The following is a 24,065-nucleotide window of genomic DNA, read 5'->3' as shown; positions in this document are numbered from 1 at the left end:
TGGACTGGCAGGGGACAATGAGGTGGCATCAAACAGCACAGGTTTCGGTTCCACAGAACTGGGTTCCAATCCCAGTGCTTCCTGTGTGACTTTGAGCAAGTTGCTTAACCTCTCTGAGTCTCTTTGAGGCTAACAATATTTACGTGGCAGGGCTCCAGTGAGCAGGAGGTGCAGCCATGAAGAAGACTGCCTCTGGCACAGCCCAGGGCCATTCTTGGGCACTAATGTTATCTTGTGAATTACTCCCTGCCTCCTCACAACAAAAGAAATTCCAGTGGGGATTCTGACTAAAATTGAGTTAAACCTGCAAATTCCTTTGGAAAAGAATGTCTTCGTACAACATATTTAGTCTTCCATCCAGGAATGTGAAACGTATCTTCCTTTATTCAAGTTTTCTTTTATGTCTTCCGTAAAGCTTCGCCATTTTTTTTTTTTTTTTTCCCGAGACAAAGTCTTGCTCTGTCACCCAGGCTAGAGTGCAGTGGCATCATCACAGCTCACTGCAACCTCCAATTCCTGGGCTCGAGCGATCCTCCTGCCTCAGCCTCCCAAGTAGCTGGGACTACAGGCATGCACCACTATGCCCGGCTAATTTTTCTATTTTTAGTAGAGACGGGGTCTCGTTCTTGCTCAGGCTGTTCTCGAACTCCTGAGTTCCAGTTATCCTCCCACCTCGGCCTCCCAGAGTGCTGGGATTACAGCCGTGAGCCACTACGCCCAGCCGAGCCTCACCATTCTTGACATAGTCTGACATTTCTTGTTAAGGTCATTTCCCGGTGTGCTGTGCGTCCTGCTGCTGTTCTGGATATGGTCTTTTTTGCGTGCTAGTTTCCAGTAGGGCACTTCTTACGTTTGTTGGCTGGAGACACAGAAGCAGGAGCCTGGACCCCTCCAAAGCCTGCGCACAGCTGTGAGGAGACAGCCCCAGCCTCAGCTCAGGTGTCCCCCACAGGGGTTACTGAGGGGTGTAGCCAGCTCTGCGGTGGCCGTTCCCCGGTAACAGCCACCTGAGCAAACTGGTGCGATCTCGGCAGTGACCTGCGAGGCGCTCAGGTGTGCCGATGCGCTCTCTTGGCAGATTCTCCCCAGCACAGCCCTTGTGTCTGCTGAGGGCACCTTCTCAGGGCTCAAGCATCAGACTTGACCGGGTTTGACAAAAGTCTAGTTTATTGCACTGTTTCAAAGCACAACTAAAAATTAAAACCAGAAAGAAGGTTGTACAAAGCACTGAAGCTACAAGTAGTGTGAGAGTATCAACTAGCTGTGGGTGTAATTGCACTGGGGTCCCATGGGTGTAAGAGAGCGTTGCCATTCGTGAGGAGCCGGGCAAGGCACGACAGACACAGGAGAGAGCAGCCCAGCCTGGGGCAGCCTCTGCTGTCACCAAACTTTTAAAAAAGAGCTCTACAAAAGTGAAGTGTGAAGTAAGATCTGGGATTTCAGCATCTTGTCCTCATTTAGACTTGGAAAACCTCCATCTTCATGGCTGGCTGGGTCCTGTCAGAGAACATATTTTATTGCTCTCCACCTGTGGCCGGGGTGGGGGGGGGTCCCTGACATTCTCGCTTAGTAAAACACAGGCATCAAGTAACTGGGCCTGGGCCAGGTCAGGCTAAGAAAAGCCGCCAGCCTGGAGCCCCGCCGGGAAGCTGCGTCAGGAGGGAAGAGCAGGGGCTTGGGCGGCCTTGTCCCGAAGCTCAGATGCCGGAGGGCAGAGTGGGTGCTGCCGGGGACCCCAAGGACTGAGGCCGATGGGCCACCGCCACCGTCCACAGCAGACCTTGGTTTCACCCTGCTGGGAGTGTCACCCCAAACGTCTGCCGAAGGTCCAGGCTGCCCCCTGGAGCCGGCTGGCGGGTCCCGTGACCACCCTGCAAGGGACAGGCTGGGCACACCCACCCCTCTGAAGCTGCAGGCAAGGACGGTACAGGCTTGGGATAAACCACGGGAAGGGGCTAAAGGCCCTCCACTGTTTTCAGAAAATACATTTCTCTTCTAAATTTGTAAGATTTGATTTCAAATGAGGTATCTTATGCAGGTTTGTAATATAACAAACAAAAAAGGCAATAATTAGTAGATTCATCCTCTGAGGAGGTGTCTGGTTTTATGATATCTGCCAGCAGCGTTAAATGTCATTCCTAAGACATTTCTACGGTAGCTACCGTGGTTAAGGTCCCCCACGTCTGCCCAGCACCCTGCTGTGCCGTCTCCCCACAGACGCGCACTTCCACGTTCCATTTGCATCCACTGGCCTTTGTTGTTCTGGCTGAAGCGTGTTCTCCAGGAGGTGAGCAGCCTGCCCTATGCGTGGGTGGCGAGGGTTGGCATGTGTGGCATGTGTGTGCCTGCGTGTGTGCGTGTTCTCCATCCTGGCACAGCCAGTGCCCACCTCCCAAACCTGGCCCTGGTGTCCCATCTGCAGTGTCTGGTGTGGGTTGTTTCCTGGAACCTGCATCCTGGGGGGACCCCGTGACGGAGACGGAGCCATCACTGAGCGCACCCCGGGCTGCAGGGTGCTGACTTTCACTCCATTTACCCTGGGGCTACGAACGTGGAAACAGTCCCTGGACCGACCCCTCGGGTGTGTCCCCCACTCCTGGCTCTGGTTCATCCTGCCCATCGGAGGCTTCCGGAGTCATCTCCCGCCAAGGGAACCCGGAGTTGTTTGTTGGCGAGAACAGGACTGCGGCACACGGTAACGGCAGTGCATGCAACCGGGCAGCGGCCGCTGTCCCCCACCCCCCGCAGACAACCTTGGCGAGAGTTCAAAGTGCTGCTGCTGCAGCAACAGCTCCAGTCGTTGGCGGAGGCTGTGCCTTTTGGAAGGAGACAAAACAAACATGGATGAAAGCAAGTACTTGGTGTCCAACCTGGCCAGAGGTGTCTGGACAAGGGCCAATGTGGCATGTCCACCAGGGAGTGACTCAGAAACTCACAGGGTCCACTACTGGAGCCTGGCTCCCTCCTGCCCCCGGGGCTCCTTCAGATGACCTCCCATTCGTCCTCCAGGTCCTCGGGGTGGGGGGTGGTGGCCTGGCTGCTCTTCTGGGCGACGTGCGAGTGGCTGAACGTCTTTGTCAGCCGCTGGAGGAGGTAGCCGGGGGGTCCCACTGCCCACAGCTCATCTGACGCAGTCACTGCGGGGACAAGAGCCAACCACACACCTGTCAGTCATGTAGTCCAGGGGGAAGGGCATAGATGGGGCCAGGAGGCTCAGTCTGGGTCTGCGCTTGGCCACAGTCTCACTGTGGGGCCCTGGACAAGCCACTCCCCCAGTCTGTGCTCCATTCCCTCAGCTTCAAATCAGGTGTCACAGTACCCTGTCCTTGTCCCAGGAGACTCCGGCAGAGCCTGGTGACCGGGTCCCTTCCCTCATGGGGGAACCTGGGCTGGGCTCCTGCAGGGAGGGCATTGGCCTCCGTGCTCACTTTGGGAACAGCCTCTCCGAGAGGCCCTGAGGACCCCCGGGGAACACCATAGCCTCTAGCCCACCGAGCCCCGGCACCTGCCTGTGAAACACGACACGTTTCCAGGAATTTTCTTCCAGTAGTCTCCAGCGGGGTTTTTGTCTGTGATGCCATACCGTCGAGCGAGATCACCGTTTGGACAGCGGGCCCACACGGTTCTGGTGCTCAGCGCCAGCTGGCAGGCCTGCAGCCCTGCGGGCAGACGGGGCACCCTCCTCAGCTCCCACCGCGGACGCCGGACCACCACTTCCCAAGAACCCGTGCTCTCTGACACTGCACCCATCCACAGAATGTCCCTGTGATGACACAGTGCCCTGCCCTGGGCTGGGCCTAGAGCAGGCGCGAGGGAAAGGATGCCTGGTCGGCAGGTCCAGCAAAGCCACCAAGACCAAAGGTCTGGGCAGTGTGAAAACCGTTGTCCCACAAAAGCGCAAAGTTGGATGGCTGGGGTTCACCCAACCAGCTGAAAATCAGGTATTTCTCAATGTGCACGGACATTTCTAAGTCAGCTACCAGGGCTAAGCCCACCAATGTCTGGATATTAGATGTTTGTCATCTGTCTCAGTAGAAACCAAACCCCCAGTCACAGAAGCTGTGGCTGCTGGGAGAAGCAGGTGCTGTGCAGCAGCAGGGCTGGGAAGTAGGGACAGAGAGCGCAGTGGCACCCGGGGCTGGTGGCCACTGCTGGTGGACGTCTGTCTGCGGGTTCCTACCTGGCACGTGCTCCCAGTCGGTCCCCACAGGCATCTCCTCGGTGATCCCAGCCCGAACGTGCACGTTGTACCGGCTGTCGAGCGCCCACAGCATCTGGTCGTTGGGGCTGGAATGGACGCTGACCAAGGTGACCCCAGCGGGCTGGAAGCAGGAAGGGACTTTGCTCAGGGAAGGAGGGGCTGGGTGATGCGACGAAGAACGGGAGGTTCGGGGAACCGAGGTGAGCCGTGGGCAGCACACGCCTGACGTGGGCCGGGAGGGGGAAGTCGACGTGGCCCTGTCCTCGGTTGCACAGGGAAGAAAGCGCTCGTCGCATCGTCCTCAGAATGCCGCAGAAAGCAGGCTGAGGGCGGCCCACCGCACAACCAGCCCAAACTCCAGCCAGAGACACGGAAAGGCCAAGCAGGGGCGGGGAACCTGCGGCCTTTTGATTTCAAGATTGTTTTTCTTTAAGCACCAAAGGAGGCAAGAAAAGCTTCATCTTTCTCTGCTGCACCCCATTATATAAAAGGATTTGTGCTATAAAATTTAGATTCAGTCCAAGGGCCAGGTGTCCAGATGAAAGGAGAATGAAGAAATGCAGGGTGAGGGTGGGCACAGTGCTGGCCGGCCTAGCCTGGTCCTCGGGCAGTCTGTCCACACTCAGCGTCTCCTGGTCTCCTGTCCGTTTGTCACAGGACGGGAGTAAGTCCCTTCAGTGTCCTGTTTGCTGTCTACTGACCAGCTCCAGTGTCTCAGGGCTGTCCAGCCCTCACCAGAGGTGGCCTCCGTGCCAGAGAGGGCACAGCTGCCTGGAGGGTCTGGGCCTCTGGTCACCGGCGGTGATGGTGAATGACCTGAGCCCTAAGGGCCAGCCTGTCCCCCACTTCCTGATGCTGCCTGCTTTTCTGGACCTCACAGTTGTCCCTGATGCCTCTGTGGTCTGGGGCTCTGCCCTCCTGTCAGCCTTGCCTGGCCCAGGTGGGACACCCAGTGGACCCCAGTCAGCTCCCTCTTGGGGCTGCCATGAATAATGCTGGTGTCACACACCTGCCGCTCTCAGGGCCCTTGGGCTGAGGGGGTCCCCGCCCCTGCTGGGCTGCCTGCACTCCTCGCCCAGCGACGCCTGGGCAGAGGCTTCCTACCTGAGGCCAGATGAGCAAACATGAAGCGCCCTCCCGGGGGGCACCAAGTCCCTGCTCCTCAGTGCCAGGGCCAGTCAGTCCCATCAGTCAGGACATGGAGCATGAACAGAGACAGAGCAGCGAGGAGGGCGGCGCGTCTCCACCCATTATTGCCCCTGGGAACCCCCAAGCTGGCATCTGCTGTGTCTGCCTCTCGGCCCTCTAAGGAACGTCCAGTCCTCCCAAGGCCACTGCTGGGCTCAGCGGGCCAAACTGACACACTTCCAGGGTCACGTCCAAACACCAACCCCTAGAAGCACCATCGAGTTCAAAGTGAGCAGCACCTACATCCACTCTACCTGGAGGATGGGGAGGCCGGGGCAGCCACCAGGGCCACAGGCGGCAGAGCAGCCCAGGAGGGTGGGCAGGCCAGCTGAAGTCCACCCAGAGAGCACCTGGCCTGCCCCCAAGTCCTGGCTCTGGGGGAGGGTGGTGCTGGCTGTACTAGAATCAGATGCGCTGGTGCATTTTCATTTGCTGCGTTCCCCTCCGAGCAGCAGATACCTGCTTAGCTTTGTTTAATTTACACTTGGTGGTCATGGAACCCCACTTCTACATACTACATCCATTTCCTTTCCGTGGACTTGGGGTTCAGTGGCACAGATCCCGGGAAGGGCTGCCCTAGGCCAGGCCCCCATTCTATGGAGGATGGAGGGCTGGTGGAGGGGCCCTGTGATTACGCTACACAGCAGGGGCCAAGCAGAGAGGACAGGGATGCCAGCCCCCCAGCATGGTGGTGTTGTGAGGGGCTGCCCCAGTGCCCCCACACCCCCTGAGCATTGACCATGTGCTCGGCACCACGCTGAACAAGAGGCGCCACCTCTTATGTGAAAAGAGAACAAATCACTGAGTCCTCGGGTTGTGGTGTCCACCTGCGAGACACAGTTGGATCCCACAGGCTCTCTGAACCGAGACACATTGAAAACCTTCAAGGAAGTAAACACTAAGAGCATCCTCTGCTTTCACACGACCACTGTGGTAGATCATAGATGCGGATTTTTTGGCCCCACTGAGGACGAGGCCCACAGCCTGTTCTCTGGAGTCTGAACTGTGACTTCTTAGGCCAACAGAGCACAGCAATGCAGTGGCAGGGCCTGCTGTCCCTCTCAGAGCCCAGGGAGGCTGTGAGGAGCTCCCACTGTCCCTCCCCACTCAGCGAGGCTGCGTGGAGGGAGCGGGAGGAGGAGAGGCATGCCCAGGGTCTGTGCCGAATAAAAGCACAGAGGGACTCTGCCCGCCGTCCCGACCCTGGGTCATGAGGTAGAGCAGTAACAAACCGTTGTCTGACGCCACTAGCTTTTGGAGTAGCGTGTTACAGACAGCAGGAACTGGAAAGACAGAGAAGGTGGACTTGATTGGGGGGGAACAGGCAAGATGGCAGTGGAGTCACCACAGGGCAGAGCACGAGATGCAAGCTGGGAAGGCAGTGAGGAGGCGGAGGACGGCCACCCCACGGCCAGGCCCAGGCTCCTGCGCCCCTTCTCTCTTCTCTTAACATCACTTCGGAAATGTCTCTGAAAGATGAAACTTCCCAGCCTCCCGTGGCTCTCCCTCCAGCCTCTGCCCCTGCGTGAGCCTCCACCCCTCCTCAGCCTTAGCCAGGACCCGTTGGACCCCACCCCTTCCTGCTAGAAGCCTCTAGAATAGAATACAGTGGGAATTCCAAGCCGGGCTCATCGTCACCTAAGGTCCCGCCTCCTCGGCCAGTCATTCGTGCTGGCACACACGCCCTGCGTGCCATGCTCACCTGGCAAGCTCCTACCCGCCTCATGAGCCCACTCAAGTGGCCTGCCCAGTCCTGGGGGGGAACCTGTGTCGCAGGGGTCTCCCTGCAGGCGGAAGCCACGTCTGCTCGCTTGCGGGCTCAGGGTGCTGAGGAAACACCTGGAGATGAGCCACGGCCACCTGCTTCCCTCTGAAGCATCCGCGAGTCCCCAGCTCCTCACTTGCTCTTGTCCAATAAAAAGAAAAACGTTTTAAGGAAAACATACATTGAAAAGGTACACACATCCTAAGCGTGCAGGCTGATGGGTCTCCAAATTCTCACGCACCTGTGTAACCAGCACCCAGTCAAGCAGCAAAGGGCCACAGCCCAGACCCTGCCCGTGCCCCTGGCCCCCGGCTACACTCCTGACACCAGATCCCGGCCTGTCCGGGTCTGACCTGTCCACAGACAGAGGCTTCACTCTGCAAGAACACAGGCACCCCCCTCAGGCCCTCCTCGGGATGTCTGGCTGCAGACAGGCTGGGGACGGCCTCAGGAAGAGGGAGGGGCCCAGGCCAAGTCTCAAGGGACAGGAGCGTGGGAATGGTCTGAAGAAAAGCACAGAGGAACTCCAATTAATGCTCACGATAAGAGGAAAAGCAAGGCATTCCTATGGACACGTCTGTCTAACCAAGGATATCATCCTGCGGCATGCCTTTACCCAGCATTTCTCAGACTGGGTTCCAGGGAACACCCAGCCATCCTCCCCACAGCTGGGGCTCACGCAGCCCAAGCTCTCACATCAGCTGTCTCCTGGACACCTGTTTGGAGCCATGAACTCATCTGTTCAACAAGCACTGAGCACCTTCAGTGGGCCCTGTACTACGTGTCGGGGAAACCTCAACTGCAAACTAAACACTGTCCCTGCCCTCGCAGAGCTGGGAGGGTGGCGCTTGGCCCAGACAAACCAATGTCATATCGTGTACCAGGGAGAGAAGGGCTGGAGGAACACCCTGACCCTGACCTTGAGTAGGGGAGAGTGGTCCCGCTGACACCAAGGGAAGAACTGGCCAGGCAGGCCCAGCACATGCACAGGCCGAGGCTGGCACAGGGGTGCAGCAAGGCGGGGTGAGGCCAGAGGGGCCTCGGGGCCTGAGGGTGGGCCGCAGGCTGAGGGAGGAAGTGTGATTCCATGCTGAGTGAGGTGGGAAGCCAGCAGAAGGCTTCGGAAAGAGGAGAGACATGAACTAGTGCGTGTGGTTACAGGACCCCTGTGGGGGCTGTGAGGACGGGCTGCGGGGAGGGTGGGTGCAAACGGCAGGGAGGGGTGGAGGTCCTAAGAGGGGCCCATTGGACCCTGGCAGGGGGACGCTCTGCGTGAGTGGGACCCTTTCAGAGCAGGCACCAAGTCACTGTGGGGCGCATGGCACTCTGGCTGCTAAAAGAACCAGGGAAAGTGAAGACTGGGATGTGCCTCAGCTGAAACGAACTGATGTTTTCTTCAAGAGACAAAACAAACGCTTGAAAAGTTGGCACACTGGGGGCTGCCTTGCTGGCTGCCCTCTGGGCTGGGTGGGTGGGTCACAGAGAGGCCAGTCCTAGCCCGCCTGGCAGCCCTGCCCTCCCTGGGTATCATCATCCTTAGGTGATGCCTGTGAGGGCTTCGGGACCAGGCCCGGCCGGACCCCTGGGAGGGACGGTTTTCTATTAAGTCAGAAACAATGAAAACCCCTGGACCTCAAAGCAAATGGCTTCTTCATCTTCCTCCGGAGAACAGGCGTTTCCTACAGGTCTCAGAGGAGTTCCCAGTGGGAAACAGCCCAGGACCTGGGAGCAGGGAATTCTGTCCCGTGTGTTTACTTAAAATAAGCAACAACAGGTTCTGCTTGTGGTCAACAGGTGGCCATGCTGTGCTGTTCTTGTCGCCATGACATGAGTCATTAGCAGCCTCAACGTACCTCTGCTGTATTTAACAAACTCAGATATTTTTGGGTAACTGTCACCTTTGGGTTTGCTTTTTTGTTCTGACCACTGTTTATTTTTCCAGATGCACCGATGTAAGTGCCGCCACCAAAACAGTCAGTGTATATTTGTGGGCCTTTCTCTGAAGGCACCGAGAACCTTCCTCCTGGGCCTGGTGCCCTCTGGTTATCGGCTGTGTGCAAGAGCAGTTCCCTGTCTTCCAGTCTGGACCAGAAAGGCGGGGGCCAAAAAACCCTCATTTAACCAGACGAAACCCAGACACAGCCAGGGGCTTTCAGACAGAGCAGGCATCACTCAGGCCACATGCAGTATGATTCCATCTACATGAAACGTCCGGAAGAGGAAAATCCGCAGGGAGAGAAAGCAGATGAGCGGTGGCCAGGGGCCGGGAGGGGAGAATGAGAAGTAGAGGGTTTCTTTTTGGGACAATGAAAATCTGGAAGTGGACAGTGAAGATGGCTGTACAACATTGTGAATGTGTAATACTAAGTGTCACTAGTGGCAAATTTTATGTTATGTGTATTTTGTCACAATTTAAAAATAAGTAGACAAGCCTGGGTGGTTGTGACAGTACTAGTTTTGCAGTTACCATTGTGGGAAACTGGGCAAAGGGTGCTCTGGATCTCTCGCGACTATATCTATGAATCTATAATTATCTCAATAAAAATCTCAATTACAAAAAGAAATCTGGCTTATTCACACTCAAAACTTCATAAAAATGAAAAAAGAAATCAAAGATGCAATTTATAAAATGGAGTAAATAGAGCATGTAAGATTTAAAAATAGGCTGGGTGCGGTGGCTCATGCCTGTAATTCTAGCACTCTGGGAGGCTGAGGCGAGAGGATCACTTGAGCTCAGGAGTTCGAGACCAGCCTGAGCAAGAGCGAGACCCCATTTCTACTAAAATCAAAAAACTAGCCAGGCGTCCTGGCATGAGCCTGTAGTCCCAGCTACTCAGGAGGCTGAGGCAGGAGGATCACTTGAGCCCAGGATTTGGAGGCTGCAGTGAGCTATGAGATGATGCCACTGCACTCCAGCCTAGGTGACAGAGCAAGACTCTGTCTCCAAAAAAAATTTAAAAATAATTTGGAAATGCTAAAAAATTATGTAAAGTCTTGGTGGGCTGAGAGAGAGAGAGAAGAGGAGGGACAGAGGGAGGGGAATGTGAGTTGTGTGCACATGGAAGTGAGCCGGTAGGCAGGTAGGTGTTTTTGGTTTTTTTGTCACTCTGTTGCCCCAGCTAGAGTGCAGTGGGTCCAACCCATGGAGGAGCAGGGAATAAAAGAAAAAAAAAACCAAAACAAACAAAAAACAGTAAAGGGTGCAGTGGGGTCATCATAGCTCATTGCAACCTCCAACTCCTGGGCTCCAACAATCCTCCTGCCTCAGCCTCCCGAGTAGCTGGGACTATAGGCATACGCCACCATGCCCGGCTAATTTTTTCTATATAGATTTTTAGTTGTCCAGCTAACTTCTTTCTATTTTTTTTTTAGTAGAGACAGGGTCTTGCTCTTGCTTAGGCTGGTCTCGAACTCCTGAGCTCAAACGATCGGCCCGCCTTGGCCTCCCAGAGTGCTAGGATTACAGGCGTGAGCCACCATGCCTGGCCTAGACAGAATCTTTTGAGACCCCAACATGACATAAAGTTCAAGTTAGGTGAAGTCTTCACATGACAGACTATTCCCAAACTGCAGAGGAGGGTCCTGGTGCTGTGTGCACCCACCTAGTTGGGGGCCTGTCGGGACTGTTCTCAGGTTAAGGGATTTATCTCAGTAGTCAGGTATGGGGAAAATACTTTGTCATTTAGATAAATAACGTGAGCTAGAAATACGACAGGTTGTTTCCTGGGATCAAGGCAAACTTGTTTTTGAGTCAGTAGACAGTACTTGTTAAATATGACTCCAATGTCCTCATCTAGTATATTCGCCCAAGAAAAATTCCGTCCGACTACAGCCACTGGATTACTGTGGTCAGACCACACGCTCCTTGGGGAATCGAGTCGGGTAGTGCAGACACTGGGAAGACTGCAGCCGAGGTTCCTGCTGCAGCTCACTTGTAGGCCTCACACCGGCACCTTCGCTAGTGCAAAAGTGCACAGCCCAGAAGTCGTCCCAGCCCCACTCACCCTGCGATTTTCACTAGGGTCCATTTCTCTCCATTTTTACCAGACTGCAAGCTTCACAAGCTCAGGACTATGCCTGCCTCACCCCGTGTGCACACGGTGCCTGGTGCACAGTAGGTCCTTCATTCACTCAGTGAGTGAAGAACCCACAGGAGCCAGCCCCTCAGCACGGGCCGCCTGGACTGCTCCAGGGGCCTCCCACCTGGTCTCCCCACAGAGAACCACCCTATCTGGGGCTTCCAATGTCATTGACATCCACACCAGGTACCTGGCTGCCCCGCCTACCAGCCCAAGGCGTCCCTGTCCAGGCTCCTCCCACCAGGCGTCGCTGCCTACCACACCTCACTCACTCTAGGCCGCTGGGCTGGGCTCACAGGGAATCGACCTGCTTCTCATTTTCACCACCCTTGGAGCTCCAAGTGTCGTGGGTTTTCACAGAGTCACTGCTCAAATGTGAATGAAATCGGCAAACTACAGCAGCAGTCCCCAACCTCTTTGGCACCAGGGACTGGTTTCCTGGCGGGGGTGGGGGGATGCTGAGGTGATGTGAGCCATGGGGAGCAGCTGCAAACACTGATGAAGCTCTGCTTGAGCTCGCCGCCTGCTGTGCAGCCCCCCAGGGCTCCTAAGCTTCATGGAGACAATCTTTCCACAGACGGGGTTCGGGGGTGGGGAGGTGCAGCTCAGGCAGTGATGCGAGTGATGGGGAGCGGCTGTGAACATGGAAGCAGCTTCCCTTGCTCGCCTCCACTCACCGCCTGCTGTGTGGCCCCCGGTTCCTAAGTTTCCTGGAAGACAATTTTGACAATTTTTCCATGGACAGGGTGAAGGGGGTGGAGCTCTGTGGCCCCGTCCCTATCAGGCCACAGACGGGCACTGGTCTGCGGCCTGGGGGTTGGGGGACCACAGAACTACAGAATGGCAAGGCCGGGGTAAGTCCAAAACGGTAACTTGGAGAGGAAGGAGAGTAGAACTTACAACAGGCTCAAGAGAAAACAATGCCTCTTACTAACAAAAACTCTTTTCAAGGGCTCACAGAGACCATTTTGGCCTGAAGGAGACCTGGGAGACCAGGGGAGTTCAACTCTCTCATGCTCTGCGTGAGGTGAAGGGGTGCGCCCAGGGCCAGAGCTGAGCCTAGAATGCGGGTGGCGGGGTGCAGACCGGAGTTCTTCAAACTTGTAATAGCTGCGTCTTTACCATAAGGAGTTTCAGTGAGCACGTGCACACGTGTGCACCGCACACGGTCACTCACGCATGTCCCTCAGCCAGAACGTGAGTAAACCCAGGTTGAAATAAAAAACATATGGAAAATTCCACAGCCAAATGAAATGTTTGCCTAGACAGATCATTTCCGTACGGACCTCATGTGAACCTGGGTAGAATTCGGCAGGAACATTTCAGGAACACCAAGTGGGTTAATCAAGAGGCTTCACAGCGGCAGCACAAGTCACCCTGGGCAGGACGCTGTCTGGAAATGCCCTAACCCAAGTGAGTCGTGGTCATCGAAGTGACCTGTCATGCCTTCTCGATCGACTTTACTTTTCCCTCCAAAGTTATCTCTGCCCCCTCCCACACTCTGTTTTTACCTTTAATCCACTTAAAATTTGGCACATCCTGAACTTTGTTTTCTCTTGAGGATTCACGGTCCCCACTGTGCTCCAAGGTGCTGCTGTGGGTCAGTGAAGCCCTCAGGGGCCACTAAGGTTTATGGGTTTGTTGGGTCCTTTGTCACATGGCCCTGTGGTGGTCGTACTTTCTGACTTTTGTGTGGTCTTTTTAGTTCTTTTTTTCCCTGTAGCAGACCCTCTTGTGCTTCTGGTCTATTCCTTCTAATTTCAGATAAGCTTGAAAACCAGATGCCAGTGTTAACAGACCTGTGATGAAAGTGACAGTAGATTTTCAGGCAAGGGCTGACGCACTGGGAAGAGCCGGGTGGCTACCCTCCTCTCGGGAGCCAGGGAGCCAGGCGACCTACGAGGCTCCTGGACTCCGACCCTGGCGGGAGGTGGGTCCGGGCTGCTCAGGGGCCTGCTCTGCCAAGTCCTTGGTCCTCACTGGCCTGACGACCTGCAGAGCCCAGCTTTGCAGAGCTGCCTCAGGGCCCCTGCGGAAGGCATCCTGCATAGTGTCGTGGGAGCAGCTTTGTTGTTACATGTTGCACACATGTGGCTTAAGTACAGGTTTTATTTGAAGAATGGGTTCCATGGCTAACAATGTCTGAAAACTGGTGGCCTACCCAAGAAGGGCTCCAGACGCTGGGTTCTGGGCAGGAGAGATGCTTCTCTGCTTCTTTCTTCCTCTAGTTGGCCGACTGCAAAGCTAGATCCTTCTGCACTGGCTCCAGCTCTTGCCTAGGACTCTGCATCTGGTCTGAGGCATGACTTGAGAATCCAGCAAGAAACGGCCTCTGCTCATTGTAGGGGGATGTGCTAAAGAAAAACACTCAGAAGTAGGTTTCCTGGCTGGCTGTCACGTTCTATCCTTGGAGAGCAAGGCCTGGCAAAGCCACCTGTGACCATTCTTCCTGTCCATCCCTGTAGACCCTGTCACTGATACAGTCCGGGATGGCTGTGCCTGTGGTCACCAACAGGGCTCCCGCATGCTGTGAGACCACAATACCTGGATCCCAGGGGTACTCGCCCCAGGTGTTCTCTGATAGCTTATCCCATAGCCCTGAGGCCCTGTTCCACCACTGCTCCTGTTCTGGGCTGGCCTTCCGATGAGTGAAGGTCAGAAGGGAAAGGTCCCCGAGATGATCTTTGGACTCTGCTACCCCAGGGTCACAGTCAAGCACCAGGAAGGGCCCTGTGCAGACCTCCCTGCTGCTCATAGTGTCACCGGGACACACGTGTGTCAGTCTGGCACAGGCTTCCCTGGGACTTTGTTTTAGTCACTGGGTATACAGTTGTTGAAGGCTGCATACAGTTGTTAAAGGACAGCTGCAGAGGTGAGGGCATCTCATCTGCACCCCGTGGTCCTTCTCTAGGAAGCAGAGCCTTCCAGAATGAAAGAAAAGCTTAGAGTCCAATATGCTAGAGAAGGATCGTATTCCCTAGGAATAGGTTTTGAAGGAGAAAAGAGCTCAAAACCAGCAGAAGTTCAAATGGTGGTAGAAGGAAAAAAAGGCAACATGGGAAAAAATTAAAGGAAGTAGCAAAAACTATTTAATTTTTCTTAAAATGGAACTGGTTCTGTCTGACACCATTAGACACCATCTTGGGGGGGTCTTATCCCTTCATTTGCAGGCAGCACAGCTGCTGGAGGGCCAGCTCCACAGCTCCACCTAACAGCCCAGCCAGATCGCTGTCCAGAGACTGCACAGCACAAGGACCACGCACGCTCTCAGGCTTCCAATCAGCCCTCTTGTGCCTCACCCTTATAACCAGGGATCCCTAACGTCTAAAGAAAGCCTCTGCCGTGGAGAAGGCAAAAGAGATTGACAGAAAACAGGCAACTTGGGGGACATGGAAACCATGCAGGGAGAAGAAACTTCAAAAACATCCTCAGGTAGACAAGAGAAGACTTTACAACCATAAAACAACAACCAGAATTTTCAGAAATTAAAGATGTGATCATGGAAATAATCTGATAGCAGGACTGGGGGAAATAAAGTTGAAAATGTCTTCTAGAAAGTAGGATAAAAGCACAAAGAGACAGAAACAGGAGAGAAAAGGGAGAGGCAGAGGCCAGCTCAGGAAGTCTACGACATGAAAGGAAGGATCCCAGCAGGAGCAGACGGAAGACAGGAGGGGCAGAGGCAGAAGGGGGTCACCAGCAGAGGGACAGGACCTCTCCCAGAACAGAGGGTGTGAGCTCCCAGCAGAAAGGATGGGAACAGGCCCTCACCAAGGCACACCGCTATGCATCTGTTCCTAGAACACGGGGAATAAAGAGATCTTACAAACTTCTCGAGAGGAAAAAACAGGTCAAATACCCAGGATCAGGCGTCAGAATGTCTGAGGCTTCTCAACAGCAATACTGGAAGCCGGGAGACGGAAGAGGACCTCCAAACTTCTAAAGGAAAATGATTTCCAACCTAGACTGCTATAGGCAGCCAAGGTTAAGGCTGAACACAGATTAAAGACTTTCAGACATGTAATCTCTCCAAAAGTTCACCCACCACAAACGCTTCCTCAGGAGCCAACTGGAGGATAAACTCCACCAAAACAAACACAGAAAGAGGAAGACCCGGCATCCATGAAAGAGAGGCTCCAACAGGAGGGGTTGACCCCAGGATGACTGCTGGGCCCCAGGCAGAGAGGGCCACAGGCCAGGCTGGCACTGCCCAACAGGGTCCAGGAGAGATCCTTGCAAGAAATGGCGAGGGCGCCTGGCGTGTCCAAACACGGGGAGAGACGACTGAGACAGAGTTTGGGGTTGAACATGTAAAACCGCACCTAGAAAACTAGATGAACAAAAAAGATGGTCATCAAGTCCAGGGAAAATAGAGTCACACAGATAAAAAAAATGCAAGCGTGGTTGATCTCCTGCCCCAGCTTTGCAGAGCCGCCTGCTGATAGCACGGCCGGGCTGGGCATGCTGCAGCTACGGGATGGCAGGCGTGTGGTGGTGGTGGTGGTGGGTGGGGTGATGCAAAAGCTCTATGTCCTTCTCTTCCAGGGAAGAGTCAACTCGAAATATCTAGGGCTAGGAGGATCAAAAACAGCTCCTAAAGCAGTTATGGAGAGATATGTTGCTAAAAGAATTCAAAGTAGTTCTCTAGAGAGGGGAGTTGGGTGGGGGCCGGCTGACATGTCAACCTACAGACTTTCATGTATGACTGATTAAAAATAAAAACCAACCAAGGTGCCTGGGCCCCACCCCAGACCTGCTGAGTTCTTATCTCCAGGGGAGGGGCTGAGGCCGGGACACTGTTATTGTCAACAAGTTCCTCAGATGGTCCTAATGTAGATCTGATCCTTGACTTTACTGACAGGGAAATAAAGAGTCAGTCAGTTTAAGGCAACAATTCCAAGGTCACTGGGTCTCATATGCAAAAAAGGAATTGTCAGTTCAAGTTCCGCTACCCATGGGAACAGTCCTGGTTGGCAGGGGTGCGGCCTGCGGCTGCTCCCCTACCGCAGGGAGGGCCACATGCCACCTCTCCACTGCTCTGTCCAAGGCACCTACATCCAGACCAGCCCGGAAGTCAGTCTCTTGTGGCATCAAGGATACAAGCAATGCTGGCTCGGTGAGGTCTGACCAGGGTGACCAACAGCTAAGAGGCACATGTGCAGGTAACTGGTCCAGTCAGCGAGGGGGACTAATGAGATCACAGACCCAGGCCTGGATCCCAGTATGGATCGGCTTCCCTTGACCAAAACATTTCCTGTCAGCTTCCCCACATCCACTCCACCCCGGCCACAAATCTCACAGACGCGCATCGCCAACGCTGCAAACCTTTCTCACCCGGGTCCTGCTGAGCCCTGCCGAAGAGCCGTCAATGACACCTGCTGCCTGTGTAATTGGCCATACTCTTCAGGCCAGAAGTCAAGATCCTCCAAAGGTGACCCAAAGGACATCCGAATCTTCTCTTTCTCACAACACCCTTCCTGCATCCTGTGCTCCCAGAGGTTCACCACTGGGGTTTATTTAGAAGCTCATGTCTCCCAGTGCTCAGGAGGGTCCCCAACAACGACTGTCCTGTCCAAAGCACCAGGGAGCTGCACTTTTCCTACTCAGAAACACTGGGCCAAATCTACTTACTTGCTGGTCCCTGAGTCTGACAGAAACCAGAGCCGGGACCCTTGGCACCTGTGTTTGTTCCGGGTGCTTCCATAACCTCCCACCCCTCTTCTGGTTATTTGTCTTAACTCCAGAGATAGCTTCACTCACTTCTGTTCCCTCTGCAACGCCCAACACAATGTAGGGAACCCTACTGTGTTCATTTAAATTTTTTTTACAGCTTGATAAATACTAACAACAGCTCTACAGAGGTATAACTGACATACATTAAATTGCAGGCACTTAAAGTGCACAATTCAATGAGTTCTGACACGTGCATCTGCTCACGAGGCCATCGCCACATCGCCCCTTGAAATCCCCCATCCCCCACCCCCAAGCAACCACTGATCTGAGTTGGCATTTTCTAAAATTTAATATAAATAAATGATAGAGTATGTATCCTTTCTTTATCTGGCTTCTTGACTCAGCATAATTATTTCAACAAGTTTGGACAACTTTCAGCAGTATTTCTTCAAATTTTTTTCCTGCCATTCTTCTCTTTTCCTTCAGTACTTTGATTTATTTCATTTATGTGAGGCCAATCGAGGTGGTCCATGCTCGCTGATACTCTGAATGCTTTACCGTCTTTCTTCTCTCTGCGCTTCCATATGGATGGGTATCACGTGGCTGTGTCTTCAAGATCACTCACCTTTTCTTCTGCAATGTCTACTCTGCCATCAATCTCATCCAGTGTATTTTTCAGCTCAGACTTTGTCATTTTTATGCCTAGAAATCTGAGTTTTTTATATCCTCCATTTTTCTACTTAACATGCTCGATCTTTCCCCTAGCTTCTTGAACACATAAAATAACAACTATTTTAATGTCATGTCTGAATTTTACCATCTGTGTCATTTTCGGGTCAGCTTCTATTGCTAGATTATTCCCCCCTTCAATGTAGGTCATATTTTTCTGCTGCTTTTCTTGGTAAGTTTTGACTGGATGCCAGACAATGTGAATTTTACCTTGTTGGTGCTGGATATTTCTGTAATTTATAAATATTCTTATGCTTTGCTCTGAGCTGCTATTACTTAGAAGCAGTTTGATCCTTCAGAGTCTTGCTTTTAAGCTCTGGTCAGCAGGGCCAGAGCTGCATTTTGTACGGGGCTGATTTTGCTCCCTAACTGAGGCAAGATGTTCCTGAGTATATGGAGCATTTTGGGTAGATGTGAGCTGCCCAACAGAAGGCCTCCTGGCTAGTCACAGAGAACTGTGTCACAGGCTCCTTCCTCAAACACAGTCTAACAAGGCCACCTGGCCTGGCTGCAAGCTCTTCAGTGGTCCCGTACCAGTGTCAAGATAGCAATGTCATGCCTTAGCCCAGGCCTCCTGATACAGTCCCCTCGTGCACCCTGGGGCAAGGGTGCCTTCTGGTCAGTGTCCATGCCTCCTGCTCCCTCTGCTTGGAATGTCCTCTGTCCTGCCTGCCTGCCACCCTCCTACTCACCTTTCGAGTTCCTGCACCAGTACCACCTCTGTGAGAGCCTCCTGACCACCTCAAGACTCTGGCAGCACTTCCCGCCCCTGGCCAGCTCCCGCAGTGCTCTGGCCACAGTTCTAGAAACACAGGGGCCAGAATTTTTGCTTTAAGAGCCAATGGTTTATGTGTGTGTTTGTGTCTACGGCAGTCTTTGAGTGTCCCCTGGATGGGGCTATTCTTGCACCACTGCCCTCTGCACCGTAGACCTTAAGGACGAGTGGCTATGGAGTCCTGGCAAGACCACTGACCACACTGAGACCAGGGCCTTGCTTTCTCCAGCCTGCAGATGAGGTGGCTCGGTTATGCCTTTCCCAAAGTCTCCTTCTAGCTCTAAAATTCTTTGTATGGGGTGGAAGAAGGGGGAGGATGACTATAGGGGGCTCAGATTTATATGGGCCGCGGAGGTCAGAGAAGTGCCCTGGAGCAGAGGGATTGCACACTGACCCACACAAGACAGGTCCTTTGTGAAATATACATATTTTCCTCCCTGATTATAAAAAAAAATCTCCTGCCCATTATGGGAAAATATGGAAAACAGAGACAAGTTTTATAACATCTCATAATCCCTTGACTAAAAATCATAATCTTTGTTGTAGTTTCTTCTAGGTTTTTAGTAGGATTTTATCGTTTTGTTTTATAAAATTGAAACCGCACCACAGACACCATTTCAGAGTACTCTGAGCACAATGACAACAGACACCCCTCACTGGGGGCATGCGGAGACTCGGGCAGGGCTCTGGGTGCTGCACACACATCGCTTCATCCTGGCGGCAGCCGGGAGATCACTCCCTTCTTCCCACGAGGAGGCCAAGCACGGGAGGGCGCGGTACAGGGTTTGCTAAGTGGCAAAGGCCCACTCCAAAGCCACTAAATCCACTCGAACAGCTCTCCTTATCAATATTCTCCAAACATGATTTTAAATGGCCTTTCAGAGTACGTTCTCAATTATTTATAATATCCGTAATTGTAATAATTTGCGAAGTGGACTCTTCACCACGAGGGTGGGTGCCACGTCTGCTCTTCACCACATGCATTTCGCTGCATGATTATGACAGAATCACATTTCACTATTATAAATAATACAACGCTGAATAGCTTTGGGGACATTTCTGATTATCTCCCAAGACTGATTCTTAGTTTAGTAGGTTATTCAGACTTGTGAACTACTTATTCCACAATAAGTTCATTATAAGACAGTAAGAAAATGGAGGTCAACTAAAAGAAAAAAAAAAAAAAACACACAGCCATAACAGCACCACCCAATATAACTACTTTAACATTTGCTGTAAATATACCAGACTTTTTCAGCATGTATATAGTATTCTTTACACCAAACTAGAATCATATCCAACATGGTGTATGTAACTGAGGCTTCTACTTAACATACTGTGAACATCTCTCCATGGGAATAAACGCTCCTCTGTGAAGTAATGCGTAAGAGTTGTGGAGTATTTCACCGAATCAAAGTGCCATAATTTAATCCACCCCCTTTACAGTAAACCCCTGGTAACAGACCCTTCAGAACGAGCAGACTTCCTAGACATTGACCATGTACTTAGTAACTTTTTTCTTTCTCTTATTAAAAAGTGGGACTCTAGGTGGACGCCTTTTTTGGCCTCCACCCATCTGCACCTAGATGCTCAAAATAAACAGCATTTTGCTATATAAAAAATTAAAATTTAATAAAAAAAGACAAAGAAAAAAGTGGGACTCTCAAATGGCACTTCTGTCTACTGCTCTGACACATGAAGCTCTGTGCCCCTGGTCCCAGAAGACACGTAGTCCCACTGCTGCAAGGAGGACATGTTGTGTCGGGGAAATTCCTTTGAGAAATGTGTGTCCAAAAATGAGGCTGACTTGCTAGCTGGTGTTTTTCATCAGGAAATGGAGACAGATTTAACCCATGGTGTCCCAAATGAGGGAAGAAAGATCTGATTTAAGCATCCCCACGGCCCATGTTTATTTCAGGAGGGACTAGGAGGTGTCAGAACACCCCAAAACTCTTAGAAGCAGGTGCTCAATTGTACCCACAGAGTTTGGTTTTGGGCTGTGGGTGCCCCTCCCCCTGGCTATCTGCGTCTTGGGGTGCGAGTGGGATCCCAGCTGGGTGGGAACACAGACATCTGAAGTAATCCCACGTTCACCAGAAGGGTGGACGGAGGAAGAGGAGCATCGAGCCCTGCTCAGCACTGTCTGTGATCAGGAGTAAAGAGAATCAAATTCCTTTACCTGGTTTCTGTCTTGATGATTCAATGAAAGGCCTAGCTTAGGTGGTGGTGGGGTCTTCTCCAACACGAGTACTTCTCTAATAAAAGCTTCCTGTTTTCAGGTGTGAACTTTTCTAAAGATCTTGATGTGTAAAATCCCATCACGTTACATCCCTGCCTGCAGCTCTATGAGGACTGTCGTACGGCACTCTCACCATCCTTTTTGTTGTTTTTGAGACAGGGTCTTGCTGTGTCACCCAGGCTGGAGTGCAGTGGCATCATCATAGCTCACTGCAACTTCAAGCTCCTGGGCTCAAGTGATGCTCCTATCTCAGCCTCCTGAGTAGCTGGGACTATAGGCATGTGCCACCACACCTGGCTAATTTATTTTTTATTTTGTAGAAACTATGTTGCTTAGGCTGGTCTTGAATTCCTGTCCTCAAGCAATTCCCCTGCCTTGGCCTCCCAAAGTGCTGGATTACAAGGCATGAACCACTGTGCCTGGTCACATCTTCTTAATGTTTTCTTTTTTCTTCTTCATATAGCTAAAAATACCTAAAGCAGCTGAATTTAAAATAATTTTTAAAATGTTAGTTTGGCTATTTGCCAATTATATTAGTCTTGGTTTTCCAAGTTTCTTTTTCAGGCCAAGCCTATAATTCAGGCAGAGTCAGTGATCCATGGAGAACCAAGGGTGCCAGTCCATGTGGGACGAGATGGCTGGAGGCTGGGCCCTCCCACCACATGAGGCAGGAGCACAGGGGTTAGGACAGAGTGGGCTCTGCTCTGCAGAGTGTCCGCGGCGCCAGGCAGGATGGCCTGGAAGAAGAAGTAGGCCAGACTGGGGTGCGGGCAGCCGGGCTCTCACCTCCTTTATTCAAGTAAACGGGCCCACAGCACCTGAACCATCACATCATCATCTGGGCTAGCTTCGGAGGTGCCTCTAAGATGGACAGAAACTCTCTAGCTGAAACAGCAAACGTCAAACTCTTAAGATGCAAAAGACAACTATAAATATTTTCAACAAATCCTTCCAAATGTTAATAAGTCTGAAGACTCAGTCATTTGTTTTGAATAAATTGTTAAAATGTCACCCCAAAACTACTACAGAAAAGAGGTTTTATCAGAGGAAAGCACAAGAAACAAAAATAAATGAGAAGCTTTTGCTAATTTTAGAAGATTTCTGTTGCTTCACTTCATGTGTCCTTAGCATTCATTCCCTGCTTCCATTTCTGTTTCAATTACAAATGCATCCTATATGCAGACAAGGAAGTTGAAGTTGAAGAGTAAATGAAGTAGAAATATGTCAATTGTAATCAAAATATGTAAATCCCATTTACTTTCTAATACCTGGATTCAACTAAATCTTCCTGACTTTCCAAATTAATGAATTCTCATCTCTTGCTCTTTTTTTTGGACCCTCTGCAATTTAAAGATTTTCATAGACTTCATCCTAAAATACCCATGTGTAAGGTCACCAATCCCTGACACATCGCCACAGTACAGTGCTCCACTGTGGCTCTGGCAGTTATTGTCCTGACTCAAGCCTTGGGCCCGAGAGCCACAGAGGGGCCAAGTTGGGACGTCACACACCTGGGTCTGTATCCCAGCTCCCTGACCTGCTAGCTGTGAGGCCTCAGGCAACTTTCTTAACCTCTGAGCTGGGGTTTTCTCATCTGTCAGATGGGGACAGGAATAGCCACTTTCTGGGTTATTGTGAGGATTAGAGGGAAAGATGTGCTTAAGGCATTTAGCCTGGCACAAAGTGAGTGTCCCAGAGCAGAGCCTGTCATCACTTTTTTTTTTTTTTTTTTTTTTAATAAATAGAGACGAGGTCTTGCTCTTGCTCAGGCTGGTCTTGAACTCCTGGCCTCAAGCAATCCTCCTGCCTTGGCCTCCCAGAGTGTCAGGATTATAGGTGTGAACCACTGTGTCTGGCCCTGTCATCACTTCTGATTTCAGCAAACTATATAATCCCCAAAGCCTGGGGAGAAGCGTGCCCTCCTCAGACCACGGGGAGCCCGGAGGGGCGGTGCCTGGCAGTTGGCAGGCTTGGGTCCCCACCTGGGCTTGGTCCAATGCTAGCCTGATGCTGGACAAGCTGCTCAACTGTTCTGAGTAAGGCAGGGAGAACTCTCCCTGACTTTTCCACTTCTCGTGGTAAAAGAAGGGTTAAGGAAAGGGCAGTGCTGGGAAAAGCACAGTGCAAAGGCCTGTGCACATGCAAAGCTTTTTTTCCCCCACAGGAACCAATTTGAAAAGTATTTTGTATCTACAGAATCCATGGCAAAATGAATTTCTTCTGTAGCACGGTAAAAGCTAACTGAATGAGAAAATGTGCCTCTATTCAGCAGAACTACCGGAAATAGTTAATGTTTAACAGCCCATTGAGCAATCACTACTTTATTCAGAGCACAGCTTTGAGGTCCTTTCATGTGAATTTGTTCTATTTTAGCCATTTTTCTGGGCAAAGCTGTTGATCACCACAGTCAATAGAGCACTCTAAGTAAAGCTTTCTTCCTCCATTCTAGCTTTGCTTCCCAGAGGTTATTCTAGAATCCATATGGAGATAGGGACAGGAGTTGTGGTTTCACACAGTGCTCACTGTAATCCCGCTGCCAGGTGCCCGTGTGGTCCCGTAGTTGTAAGGGTGCAGCAGCAGAGGCACCGCCAGCCCTGGCCACTTGCTGCCAGCCCCACTCTCCCGCATCCTGGCCTGTGGCCCACTGGTGAAGGATGAGGCAAGGCCTGTGCACTCAGCCCCTCGACAACATTCTTCGCCACAGCGCTCCTGCAAACCTTGCTCTTCACTCAGCGTCCCCTTATTGACCCCAGCCCGGCCCAGCTCCCCGTGGGGACCCTAAAACTTTACAGCCCAGTATCACTGCAGGTCTTCTGTAGGCACATGGTAATTGTGACAAACACTGCTTGGAGCTGTCAGAGGCCCATCACTATCGAGCAAAGCACTGTGCAGGAGAGTGTGTGGAAGAAATAATAGAGATTAGAGCGGAAATGAACCAGAGAAAAGGAAAACAATAGAGGAAAATCAACAAAACCAAAAGGAGGTGTTTTGAAAAGATCAATAAAATTAACAAACATTTAGTTACACTGGTTAAGTCAAAAGAGAGCTTTGGGAGGTCGAGGCAGGAGGATTGCTTGAGGCCAGGACTTTGAGACCAGCCTGAGCAACATAGCAAGATCTGGTCTCTACAGGAAAAAAAAAAAAAAAGAGAGAGAGAGAGAACATTCAAATTATTAAAATTAGAAATGAAAGAGGGGACACTACAACCAACCCTATGGAAATAAAAAGGACTACAAGAGAATACTATCAATAACTGGATGTCAAGAAATTAGATGCTAAGATAGAAAAAATGAACAAATTCCTAGAAAGATATAAGCTACAAAAATTGAATCAAGAAGAAATAGAGGCCGGGCGCGGTGGCTCACGCCTGTAATCCTAGCACTCTGGGAGGCCGAGGTGGGCGGATCGTTTGAGCT

General features: G+C 51.9%; 1 protein-coding gene across 1 annotated transcript in view; it reads right to left on the bottom strand.

Annotated features, from left to right (window-relative positions):
- Positions 1 to 1,095: 1,095 nt before the first annotated feature.
- The window catches only part of TECPR2 (tectonin beta-propeller repeat containing 2), a 102,171-nt gene continuing 79,201 nt past the window's right edge, over positions 1,096 to 24,065 (bottom strand). Inside the window, exons 18-20 of the mRNA XM_069490105.1 lie at positions 4,181 to 4,322; positions 3,510 to 3,659; positions 1,096 to 3,137 (exon numbers count right to left, since the gene is read on the bottom strand). Coding sequence (XP_069346206.1) covers positions 2,983 to 3,137; positions 3,510 to 3,659; positions 4,181 to 4,322 — 447 coding nt within the window. The 3' untranslated portion in view covers positions 1,096 to 2,982. The remainder of the gene's footprint in view (positions 3,138 to 3,509; positions 3,660 to 4,180; positions 4,323 to 24,065) is intronic.

Source organism: Eulemur rufifrons, chromosome 2 (assembly GCF_041146395.1).
Source record: "Eulemur rufifrons isolate Redbay chromosome 2, OSU_ERuf_1, whole genome shotgun sequence".
Classification (NCBI taxonomy): Eukaryota; Metazoa; Chordata; class Mammalia; order Primates; family Lemuridae; genus Eulemur; species Eulemur rufifrons.
Note: the sequence above shows the minus strand (reverse complement) of the source record. Positions and strands in the feature narration are given on the sequence as shown.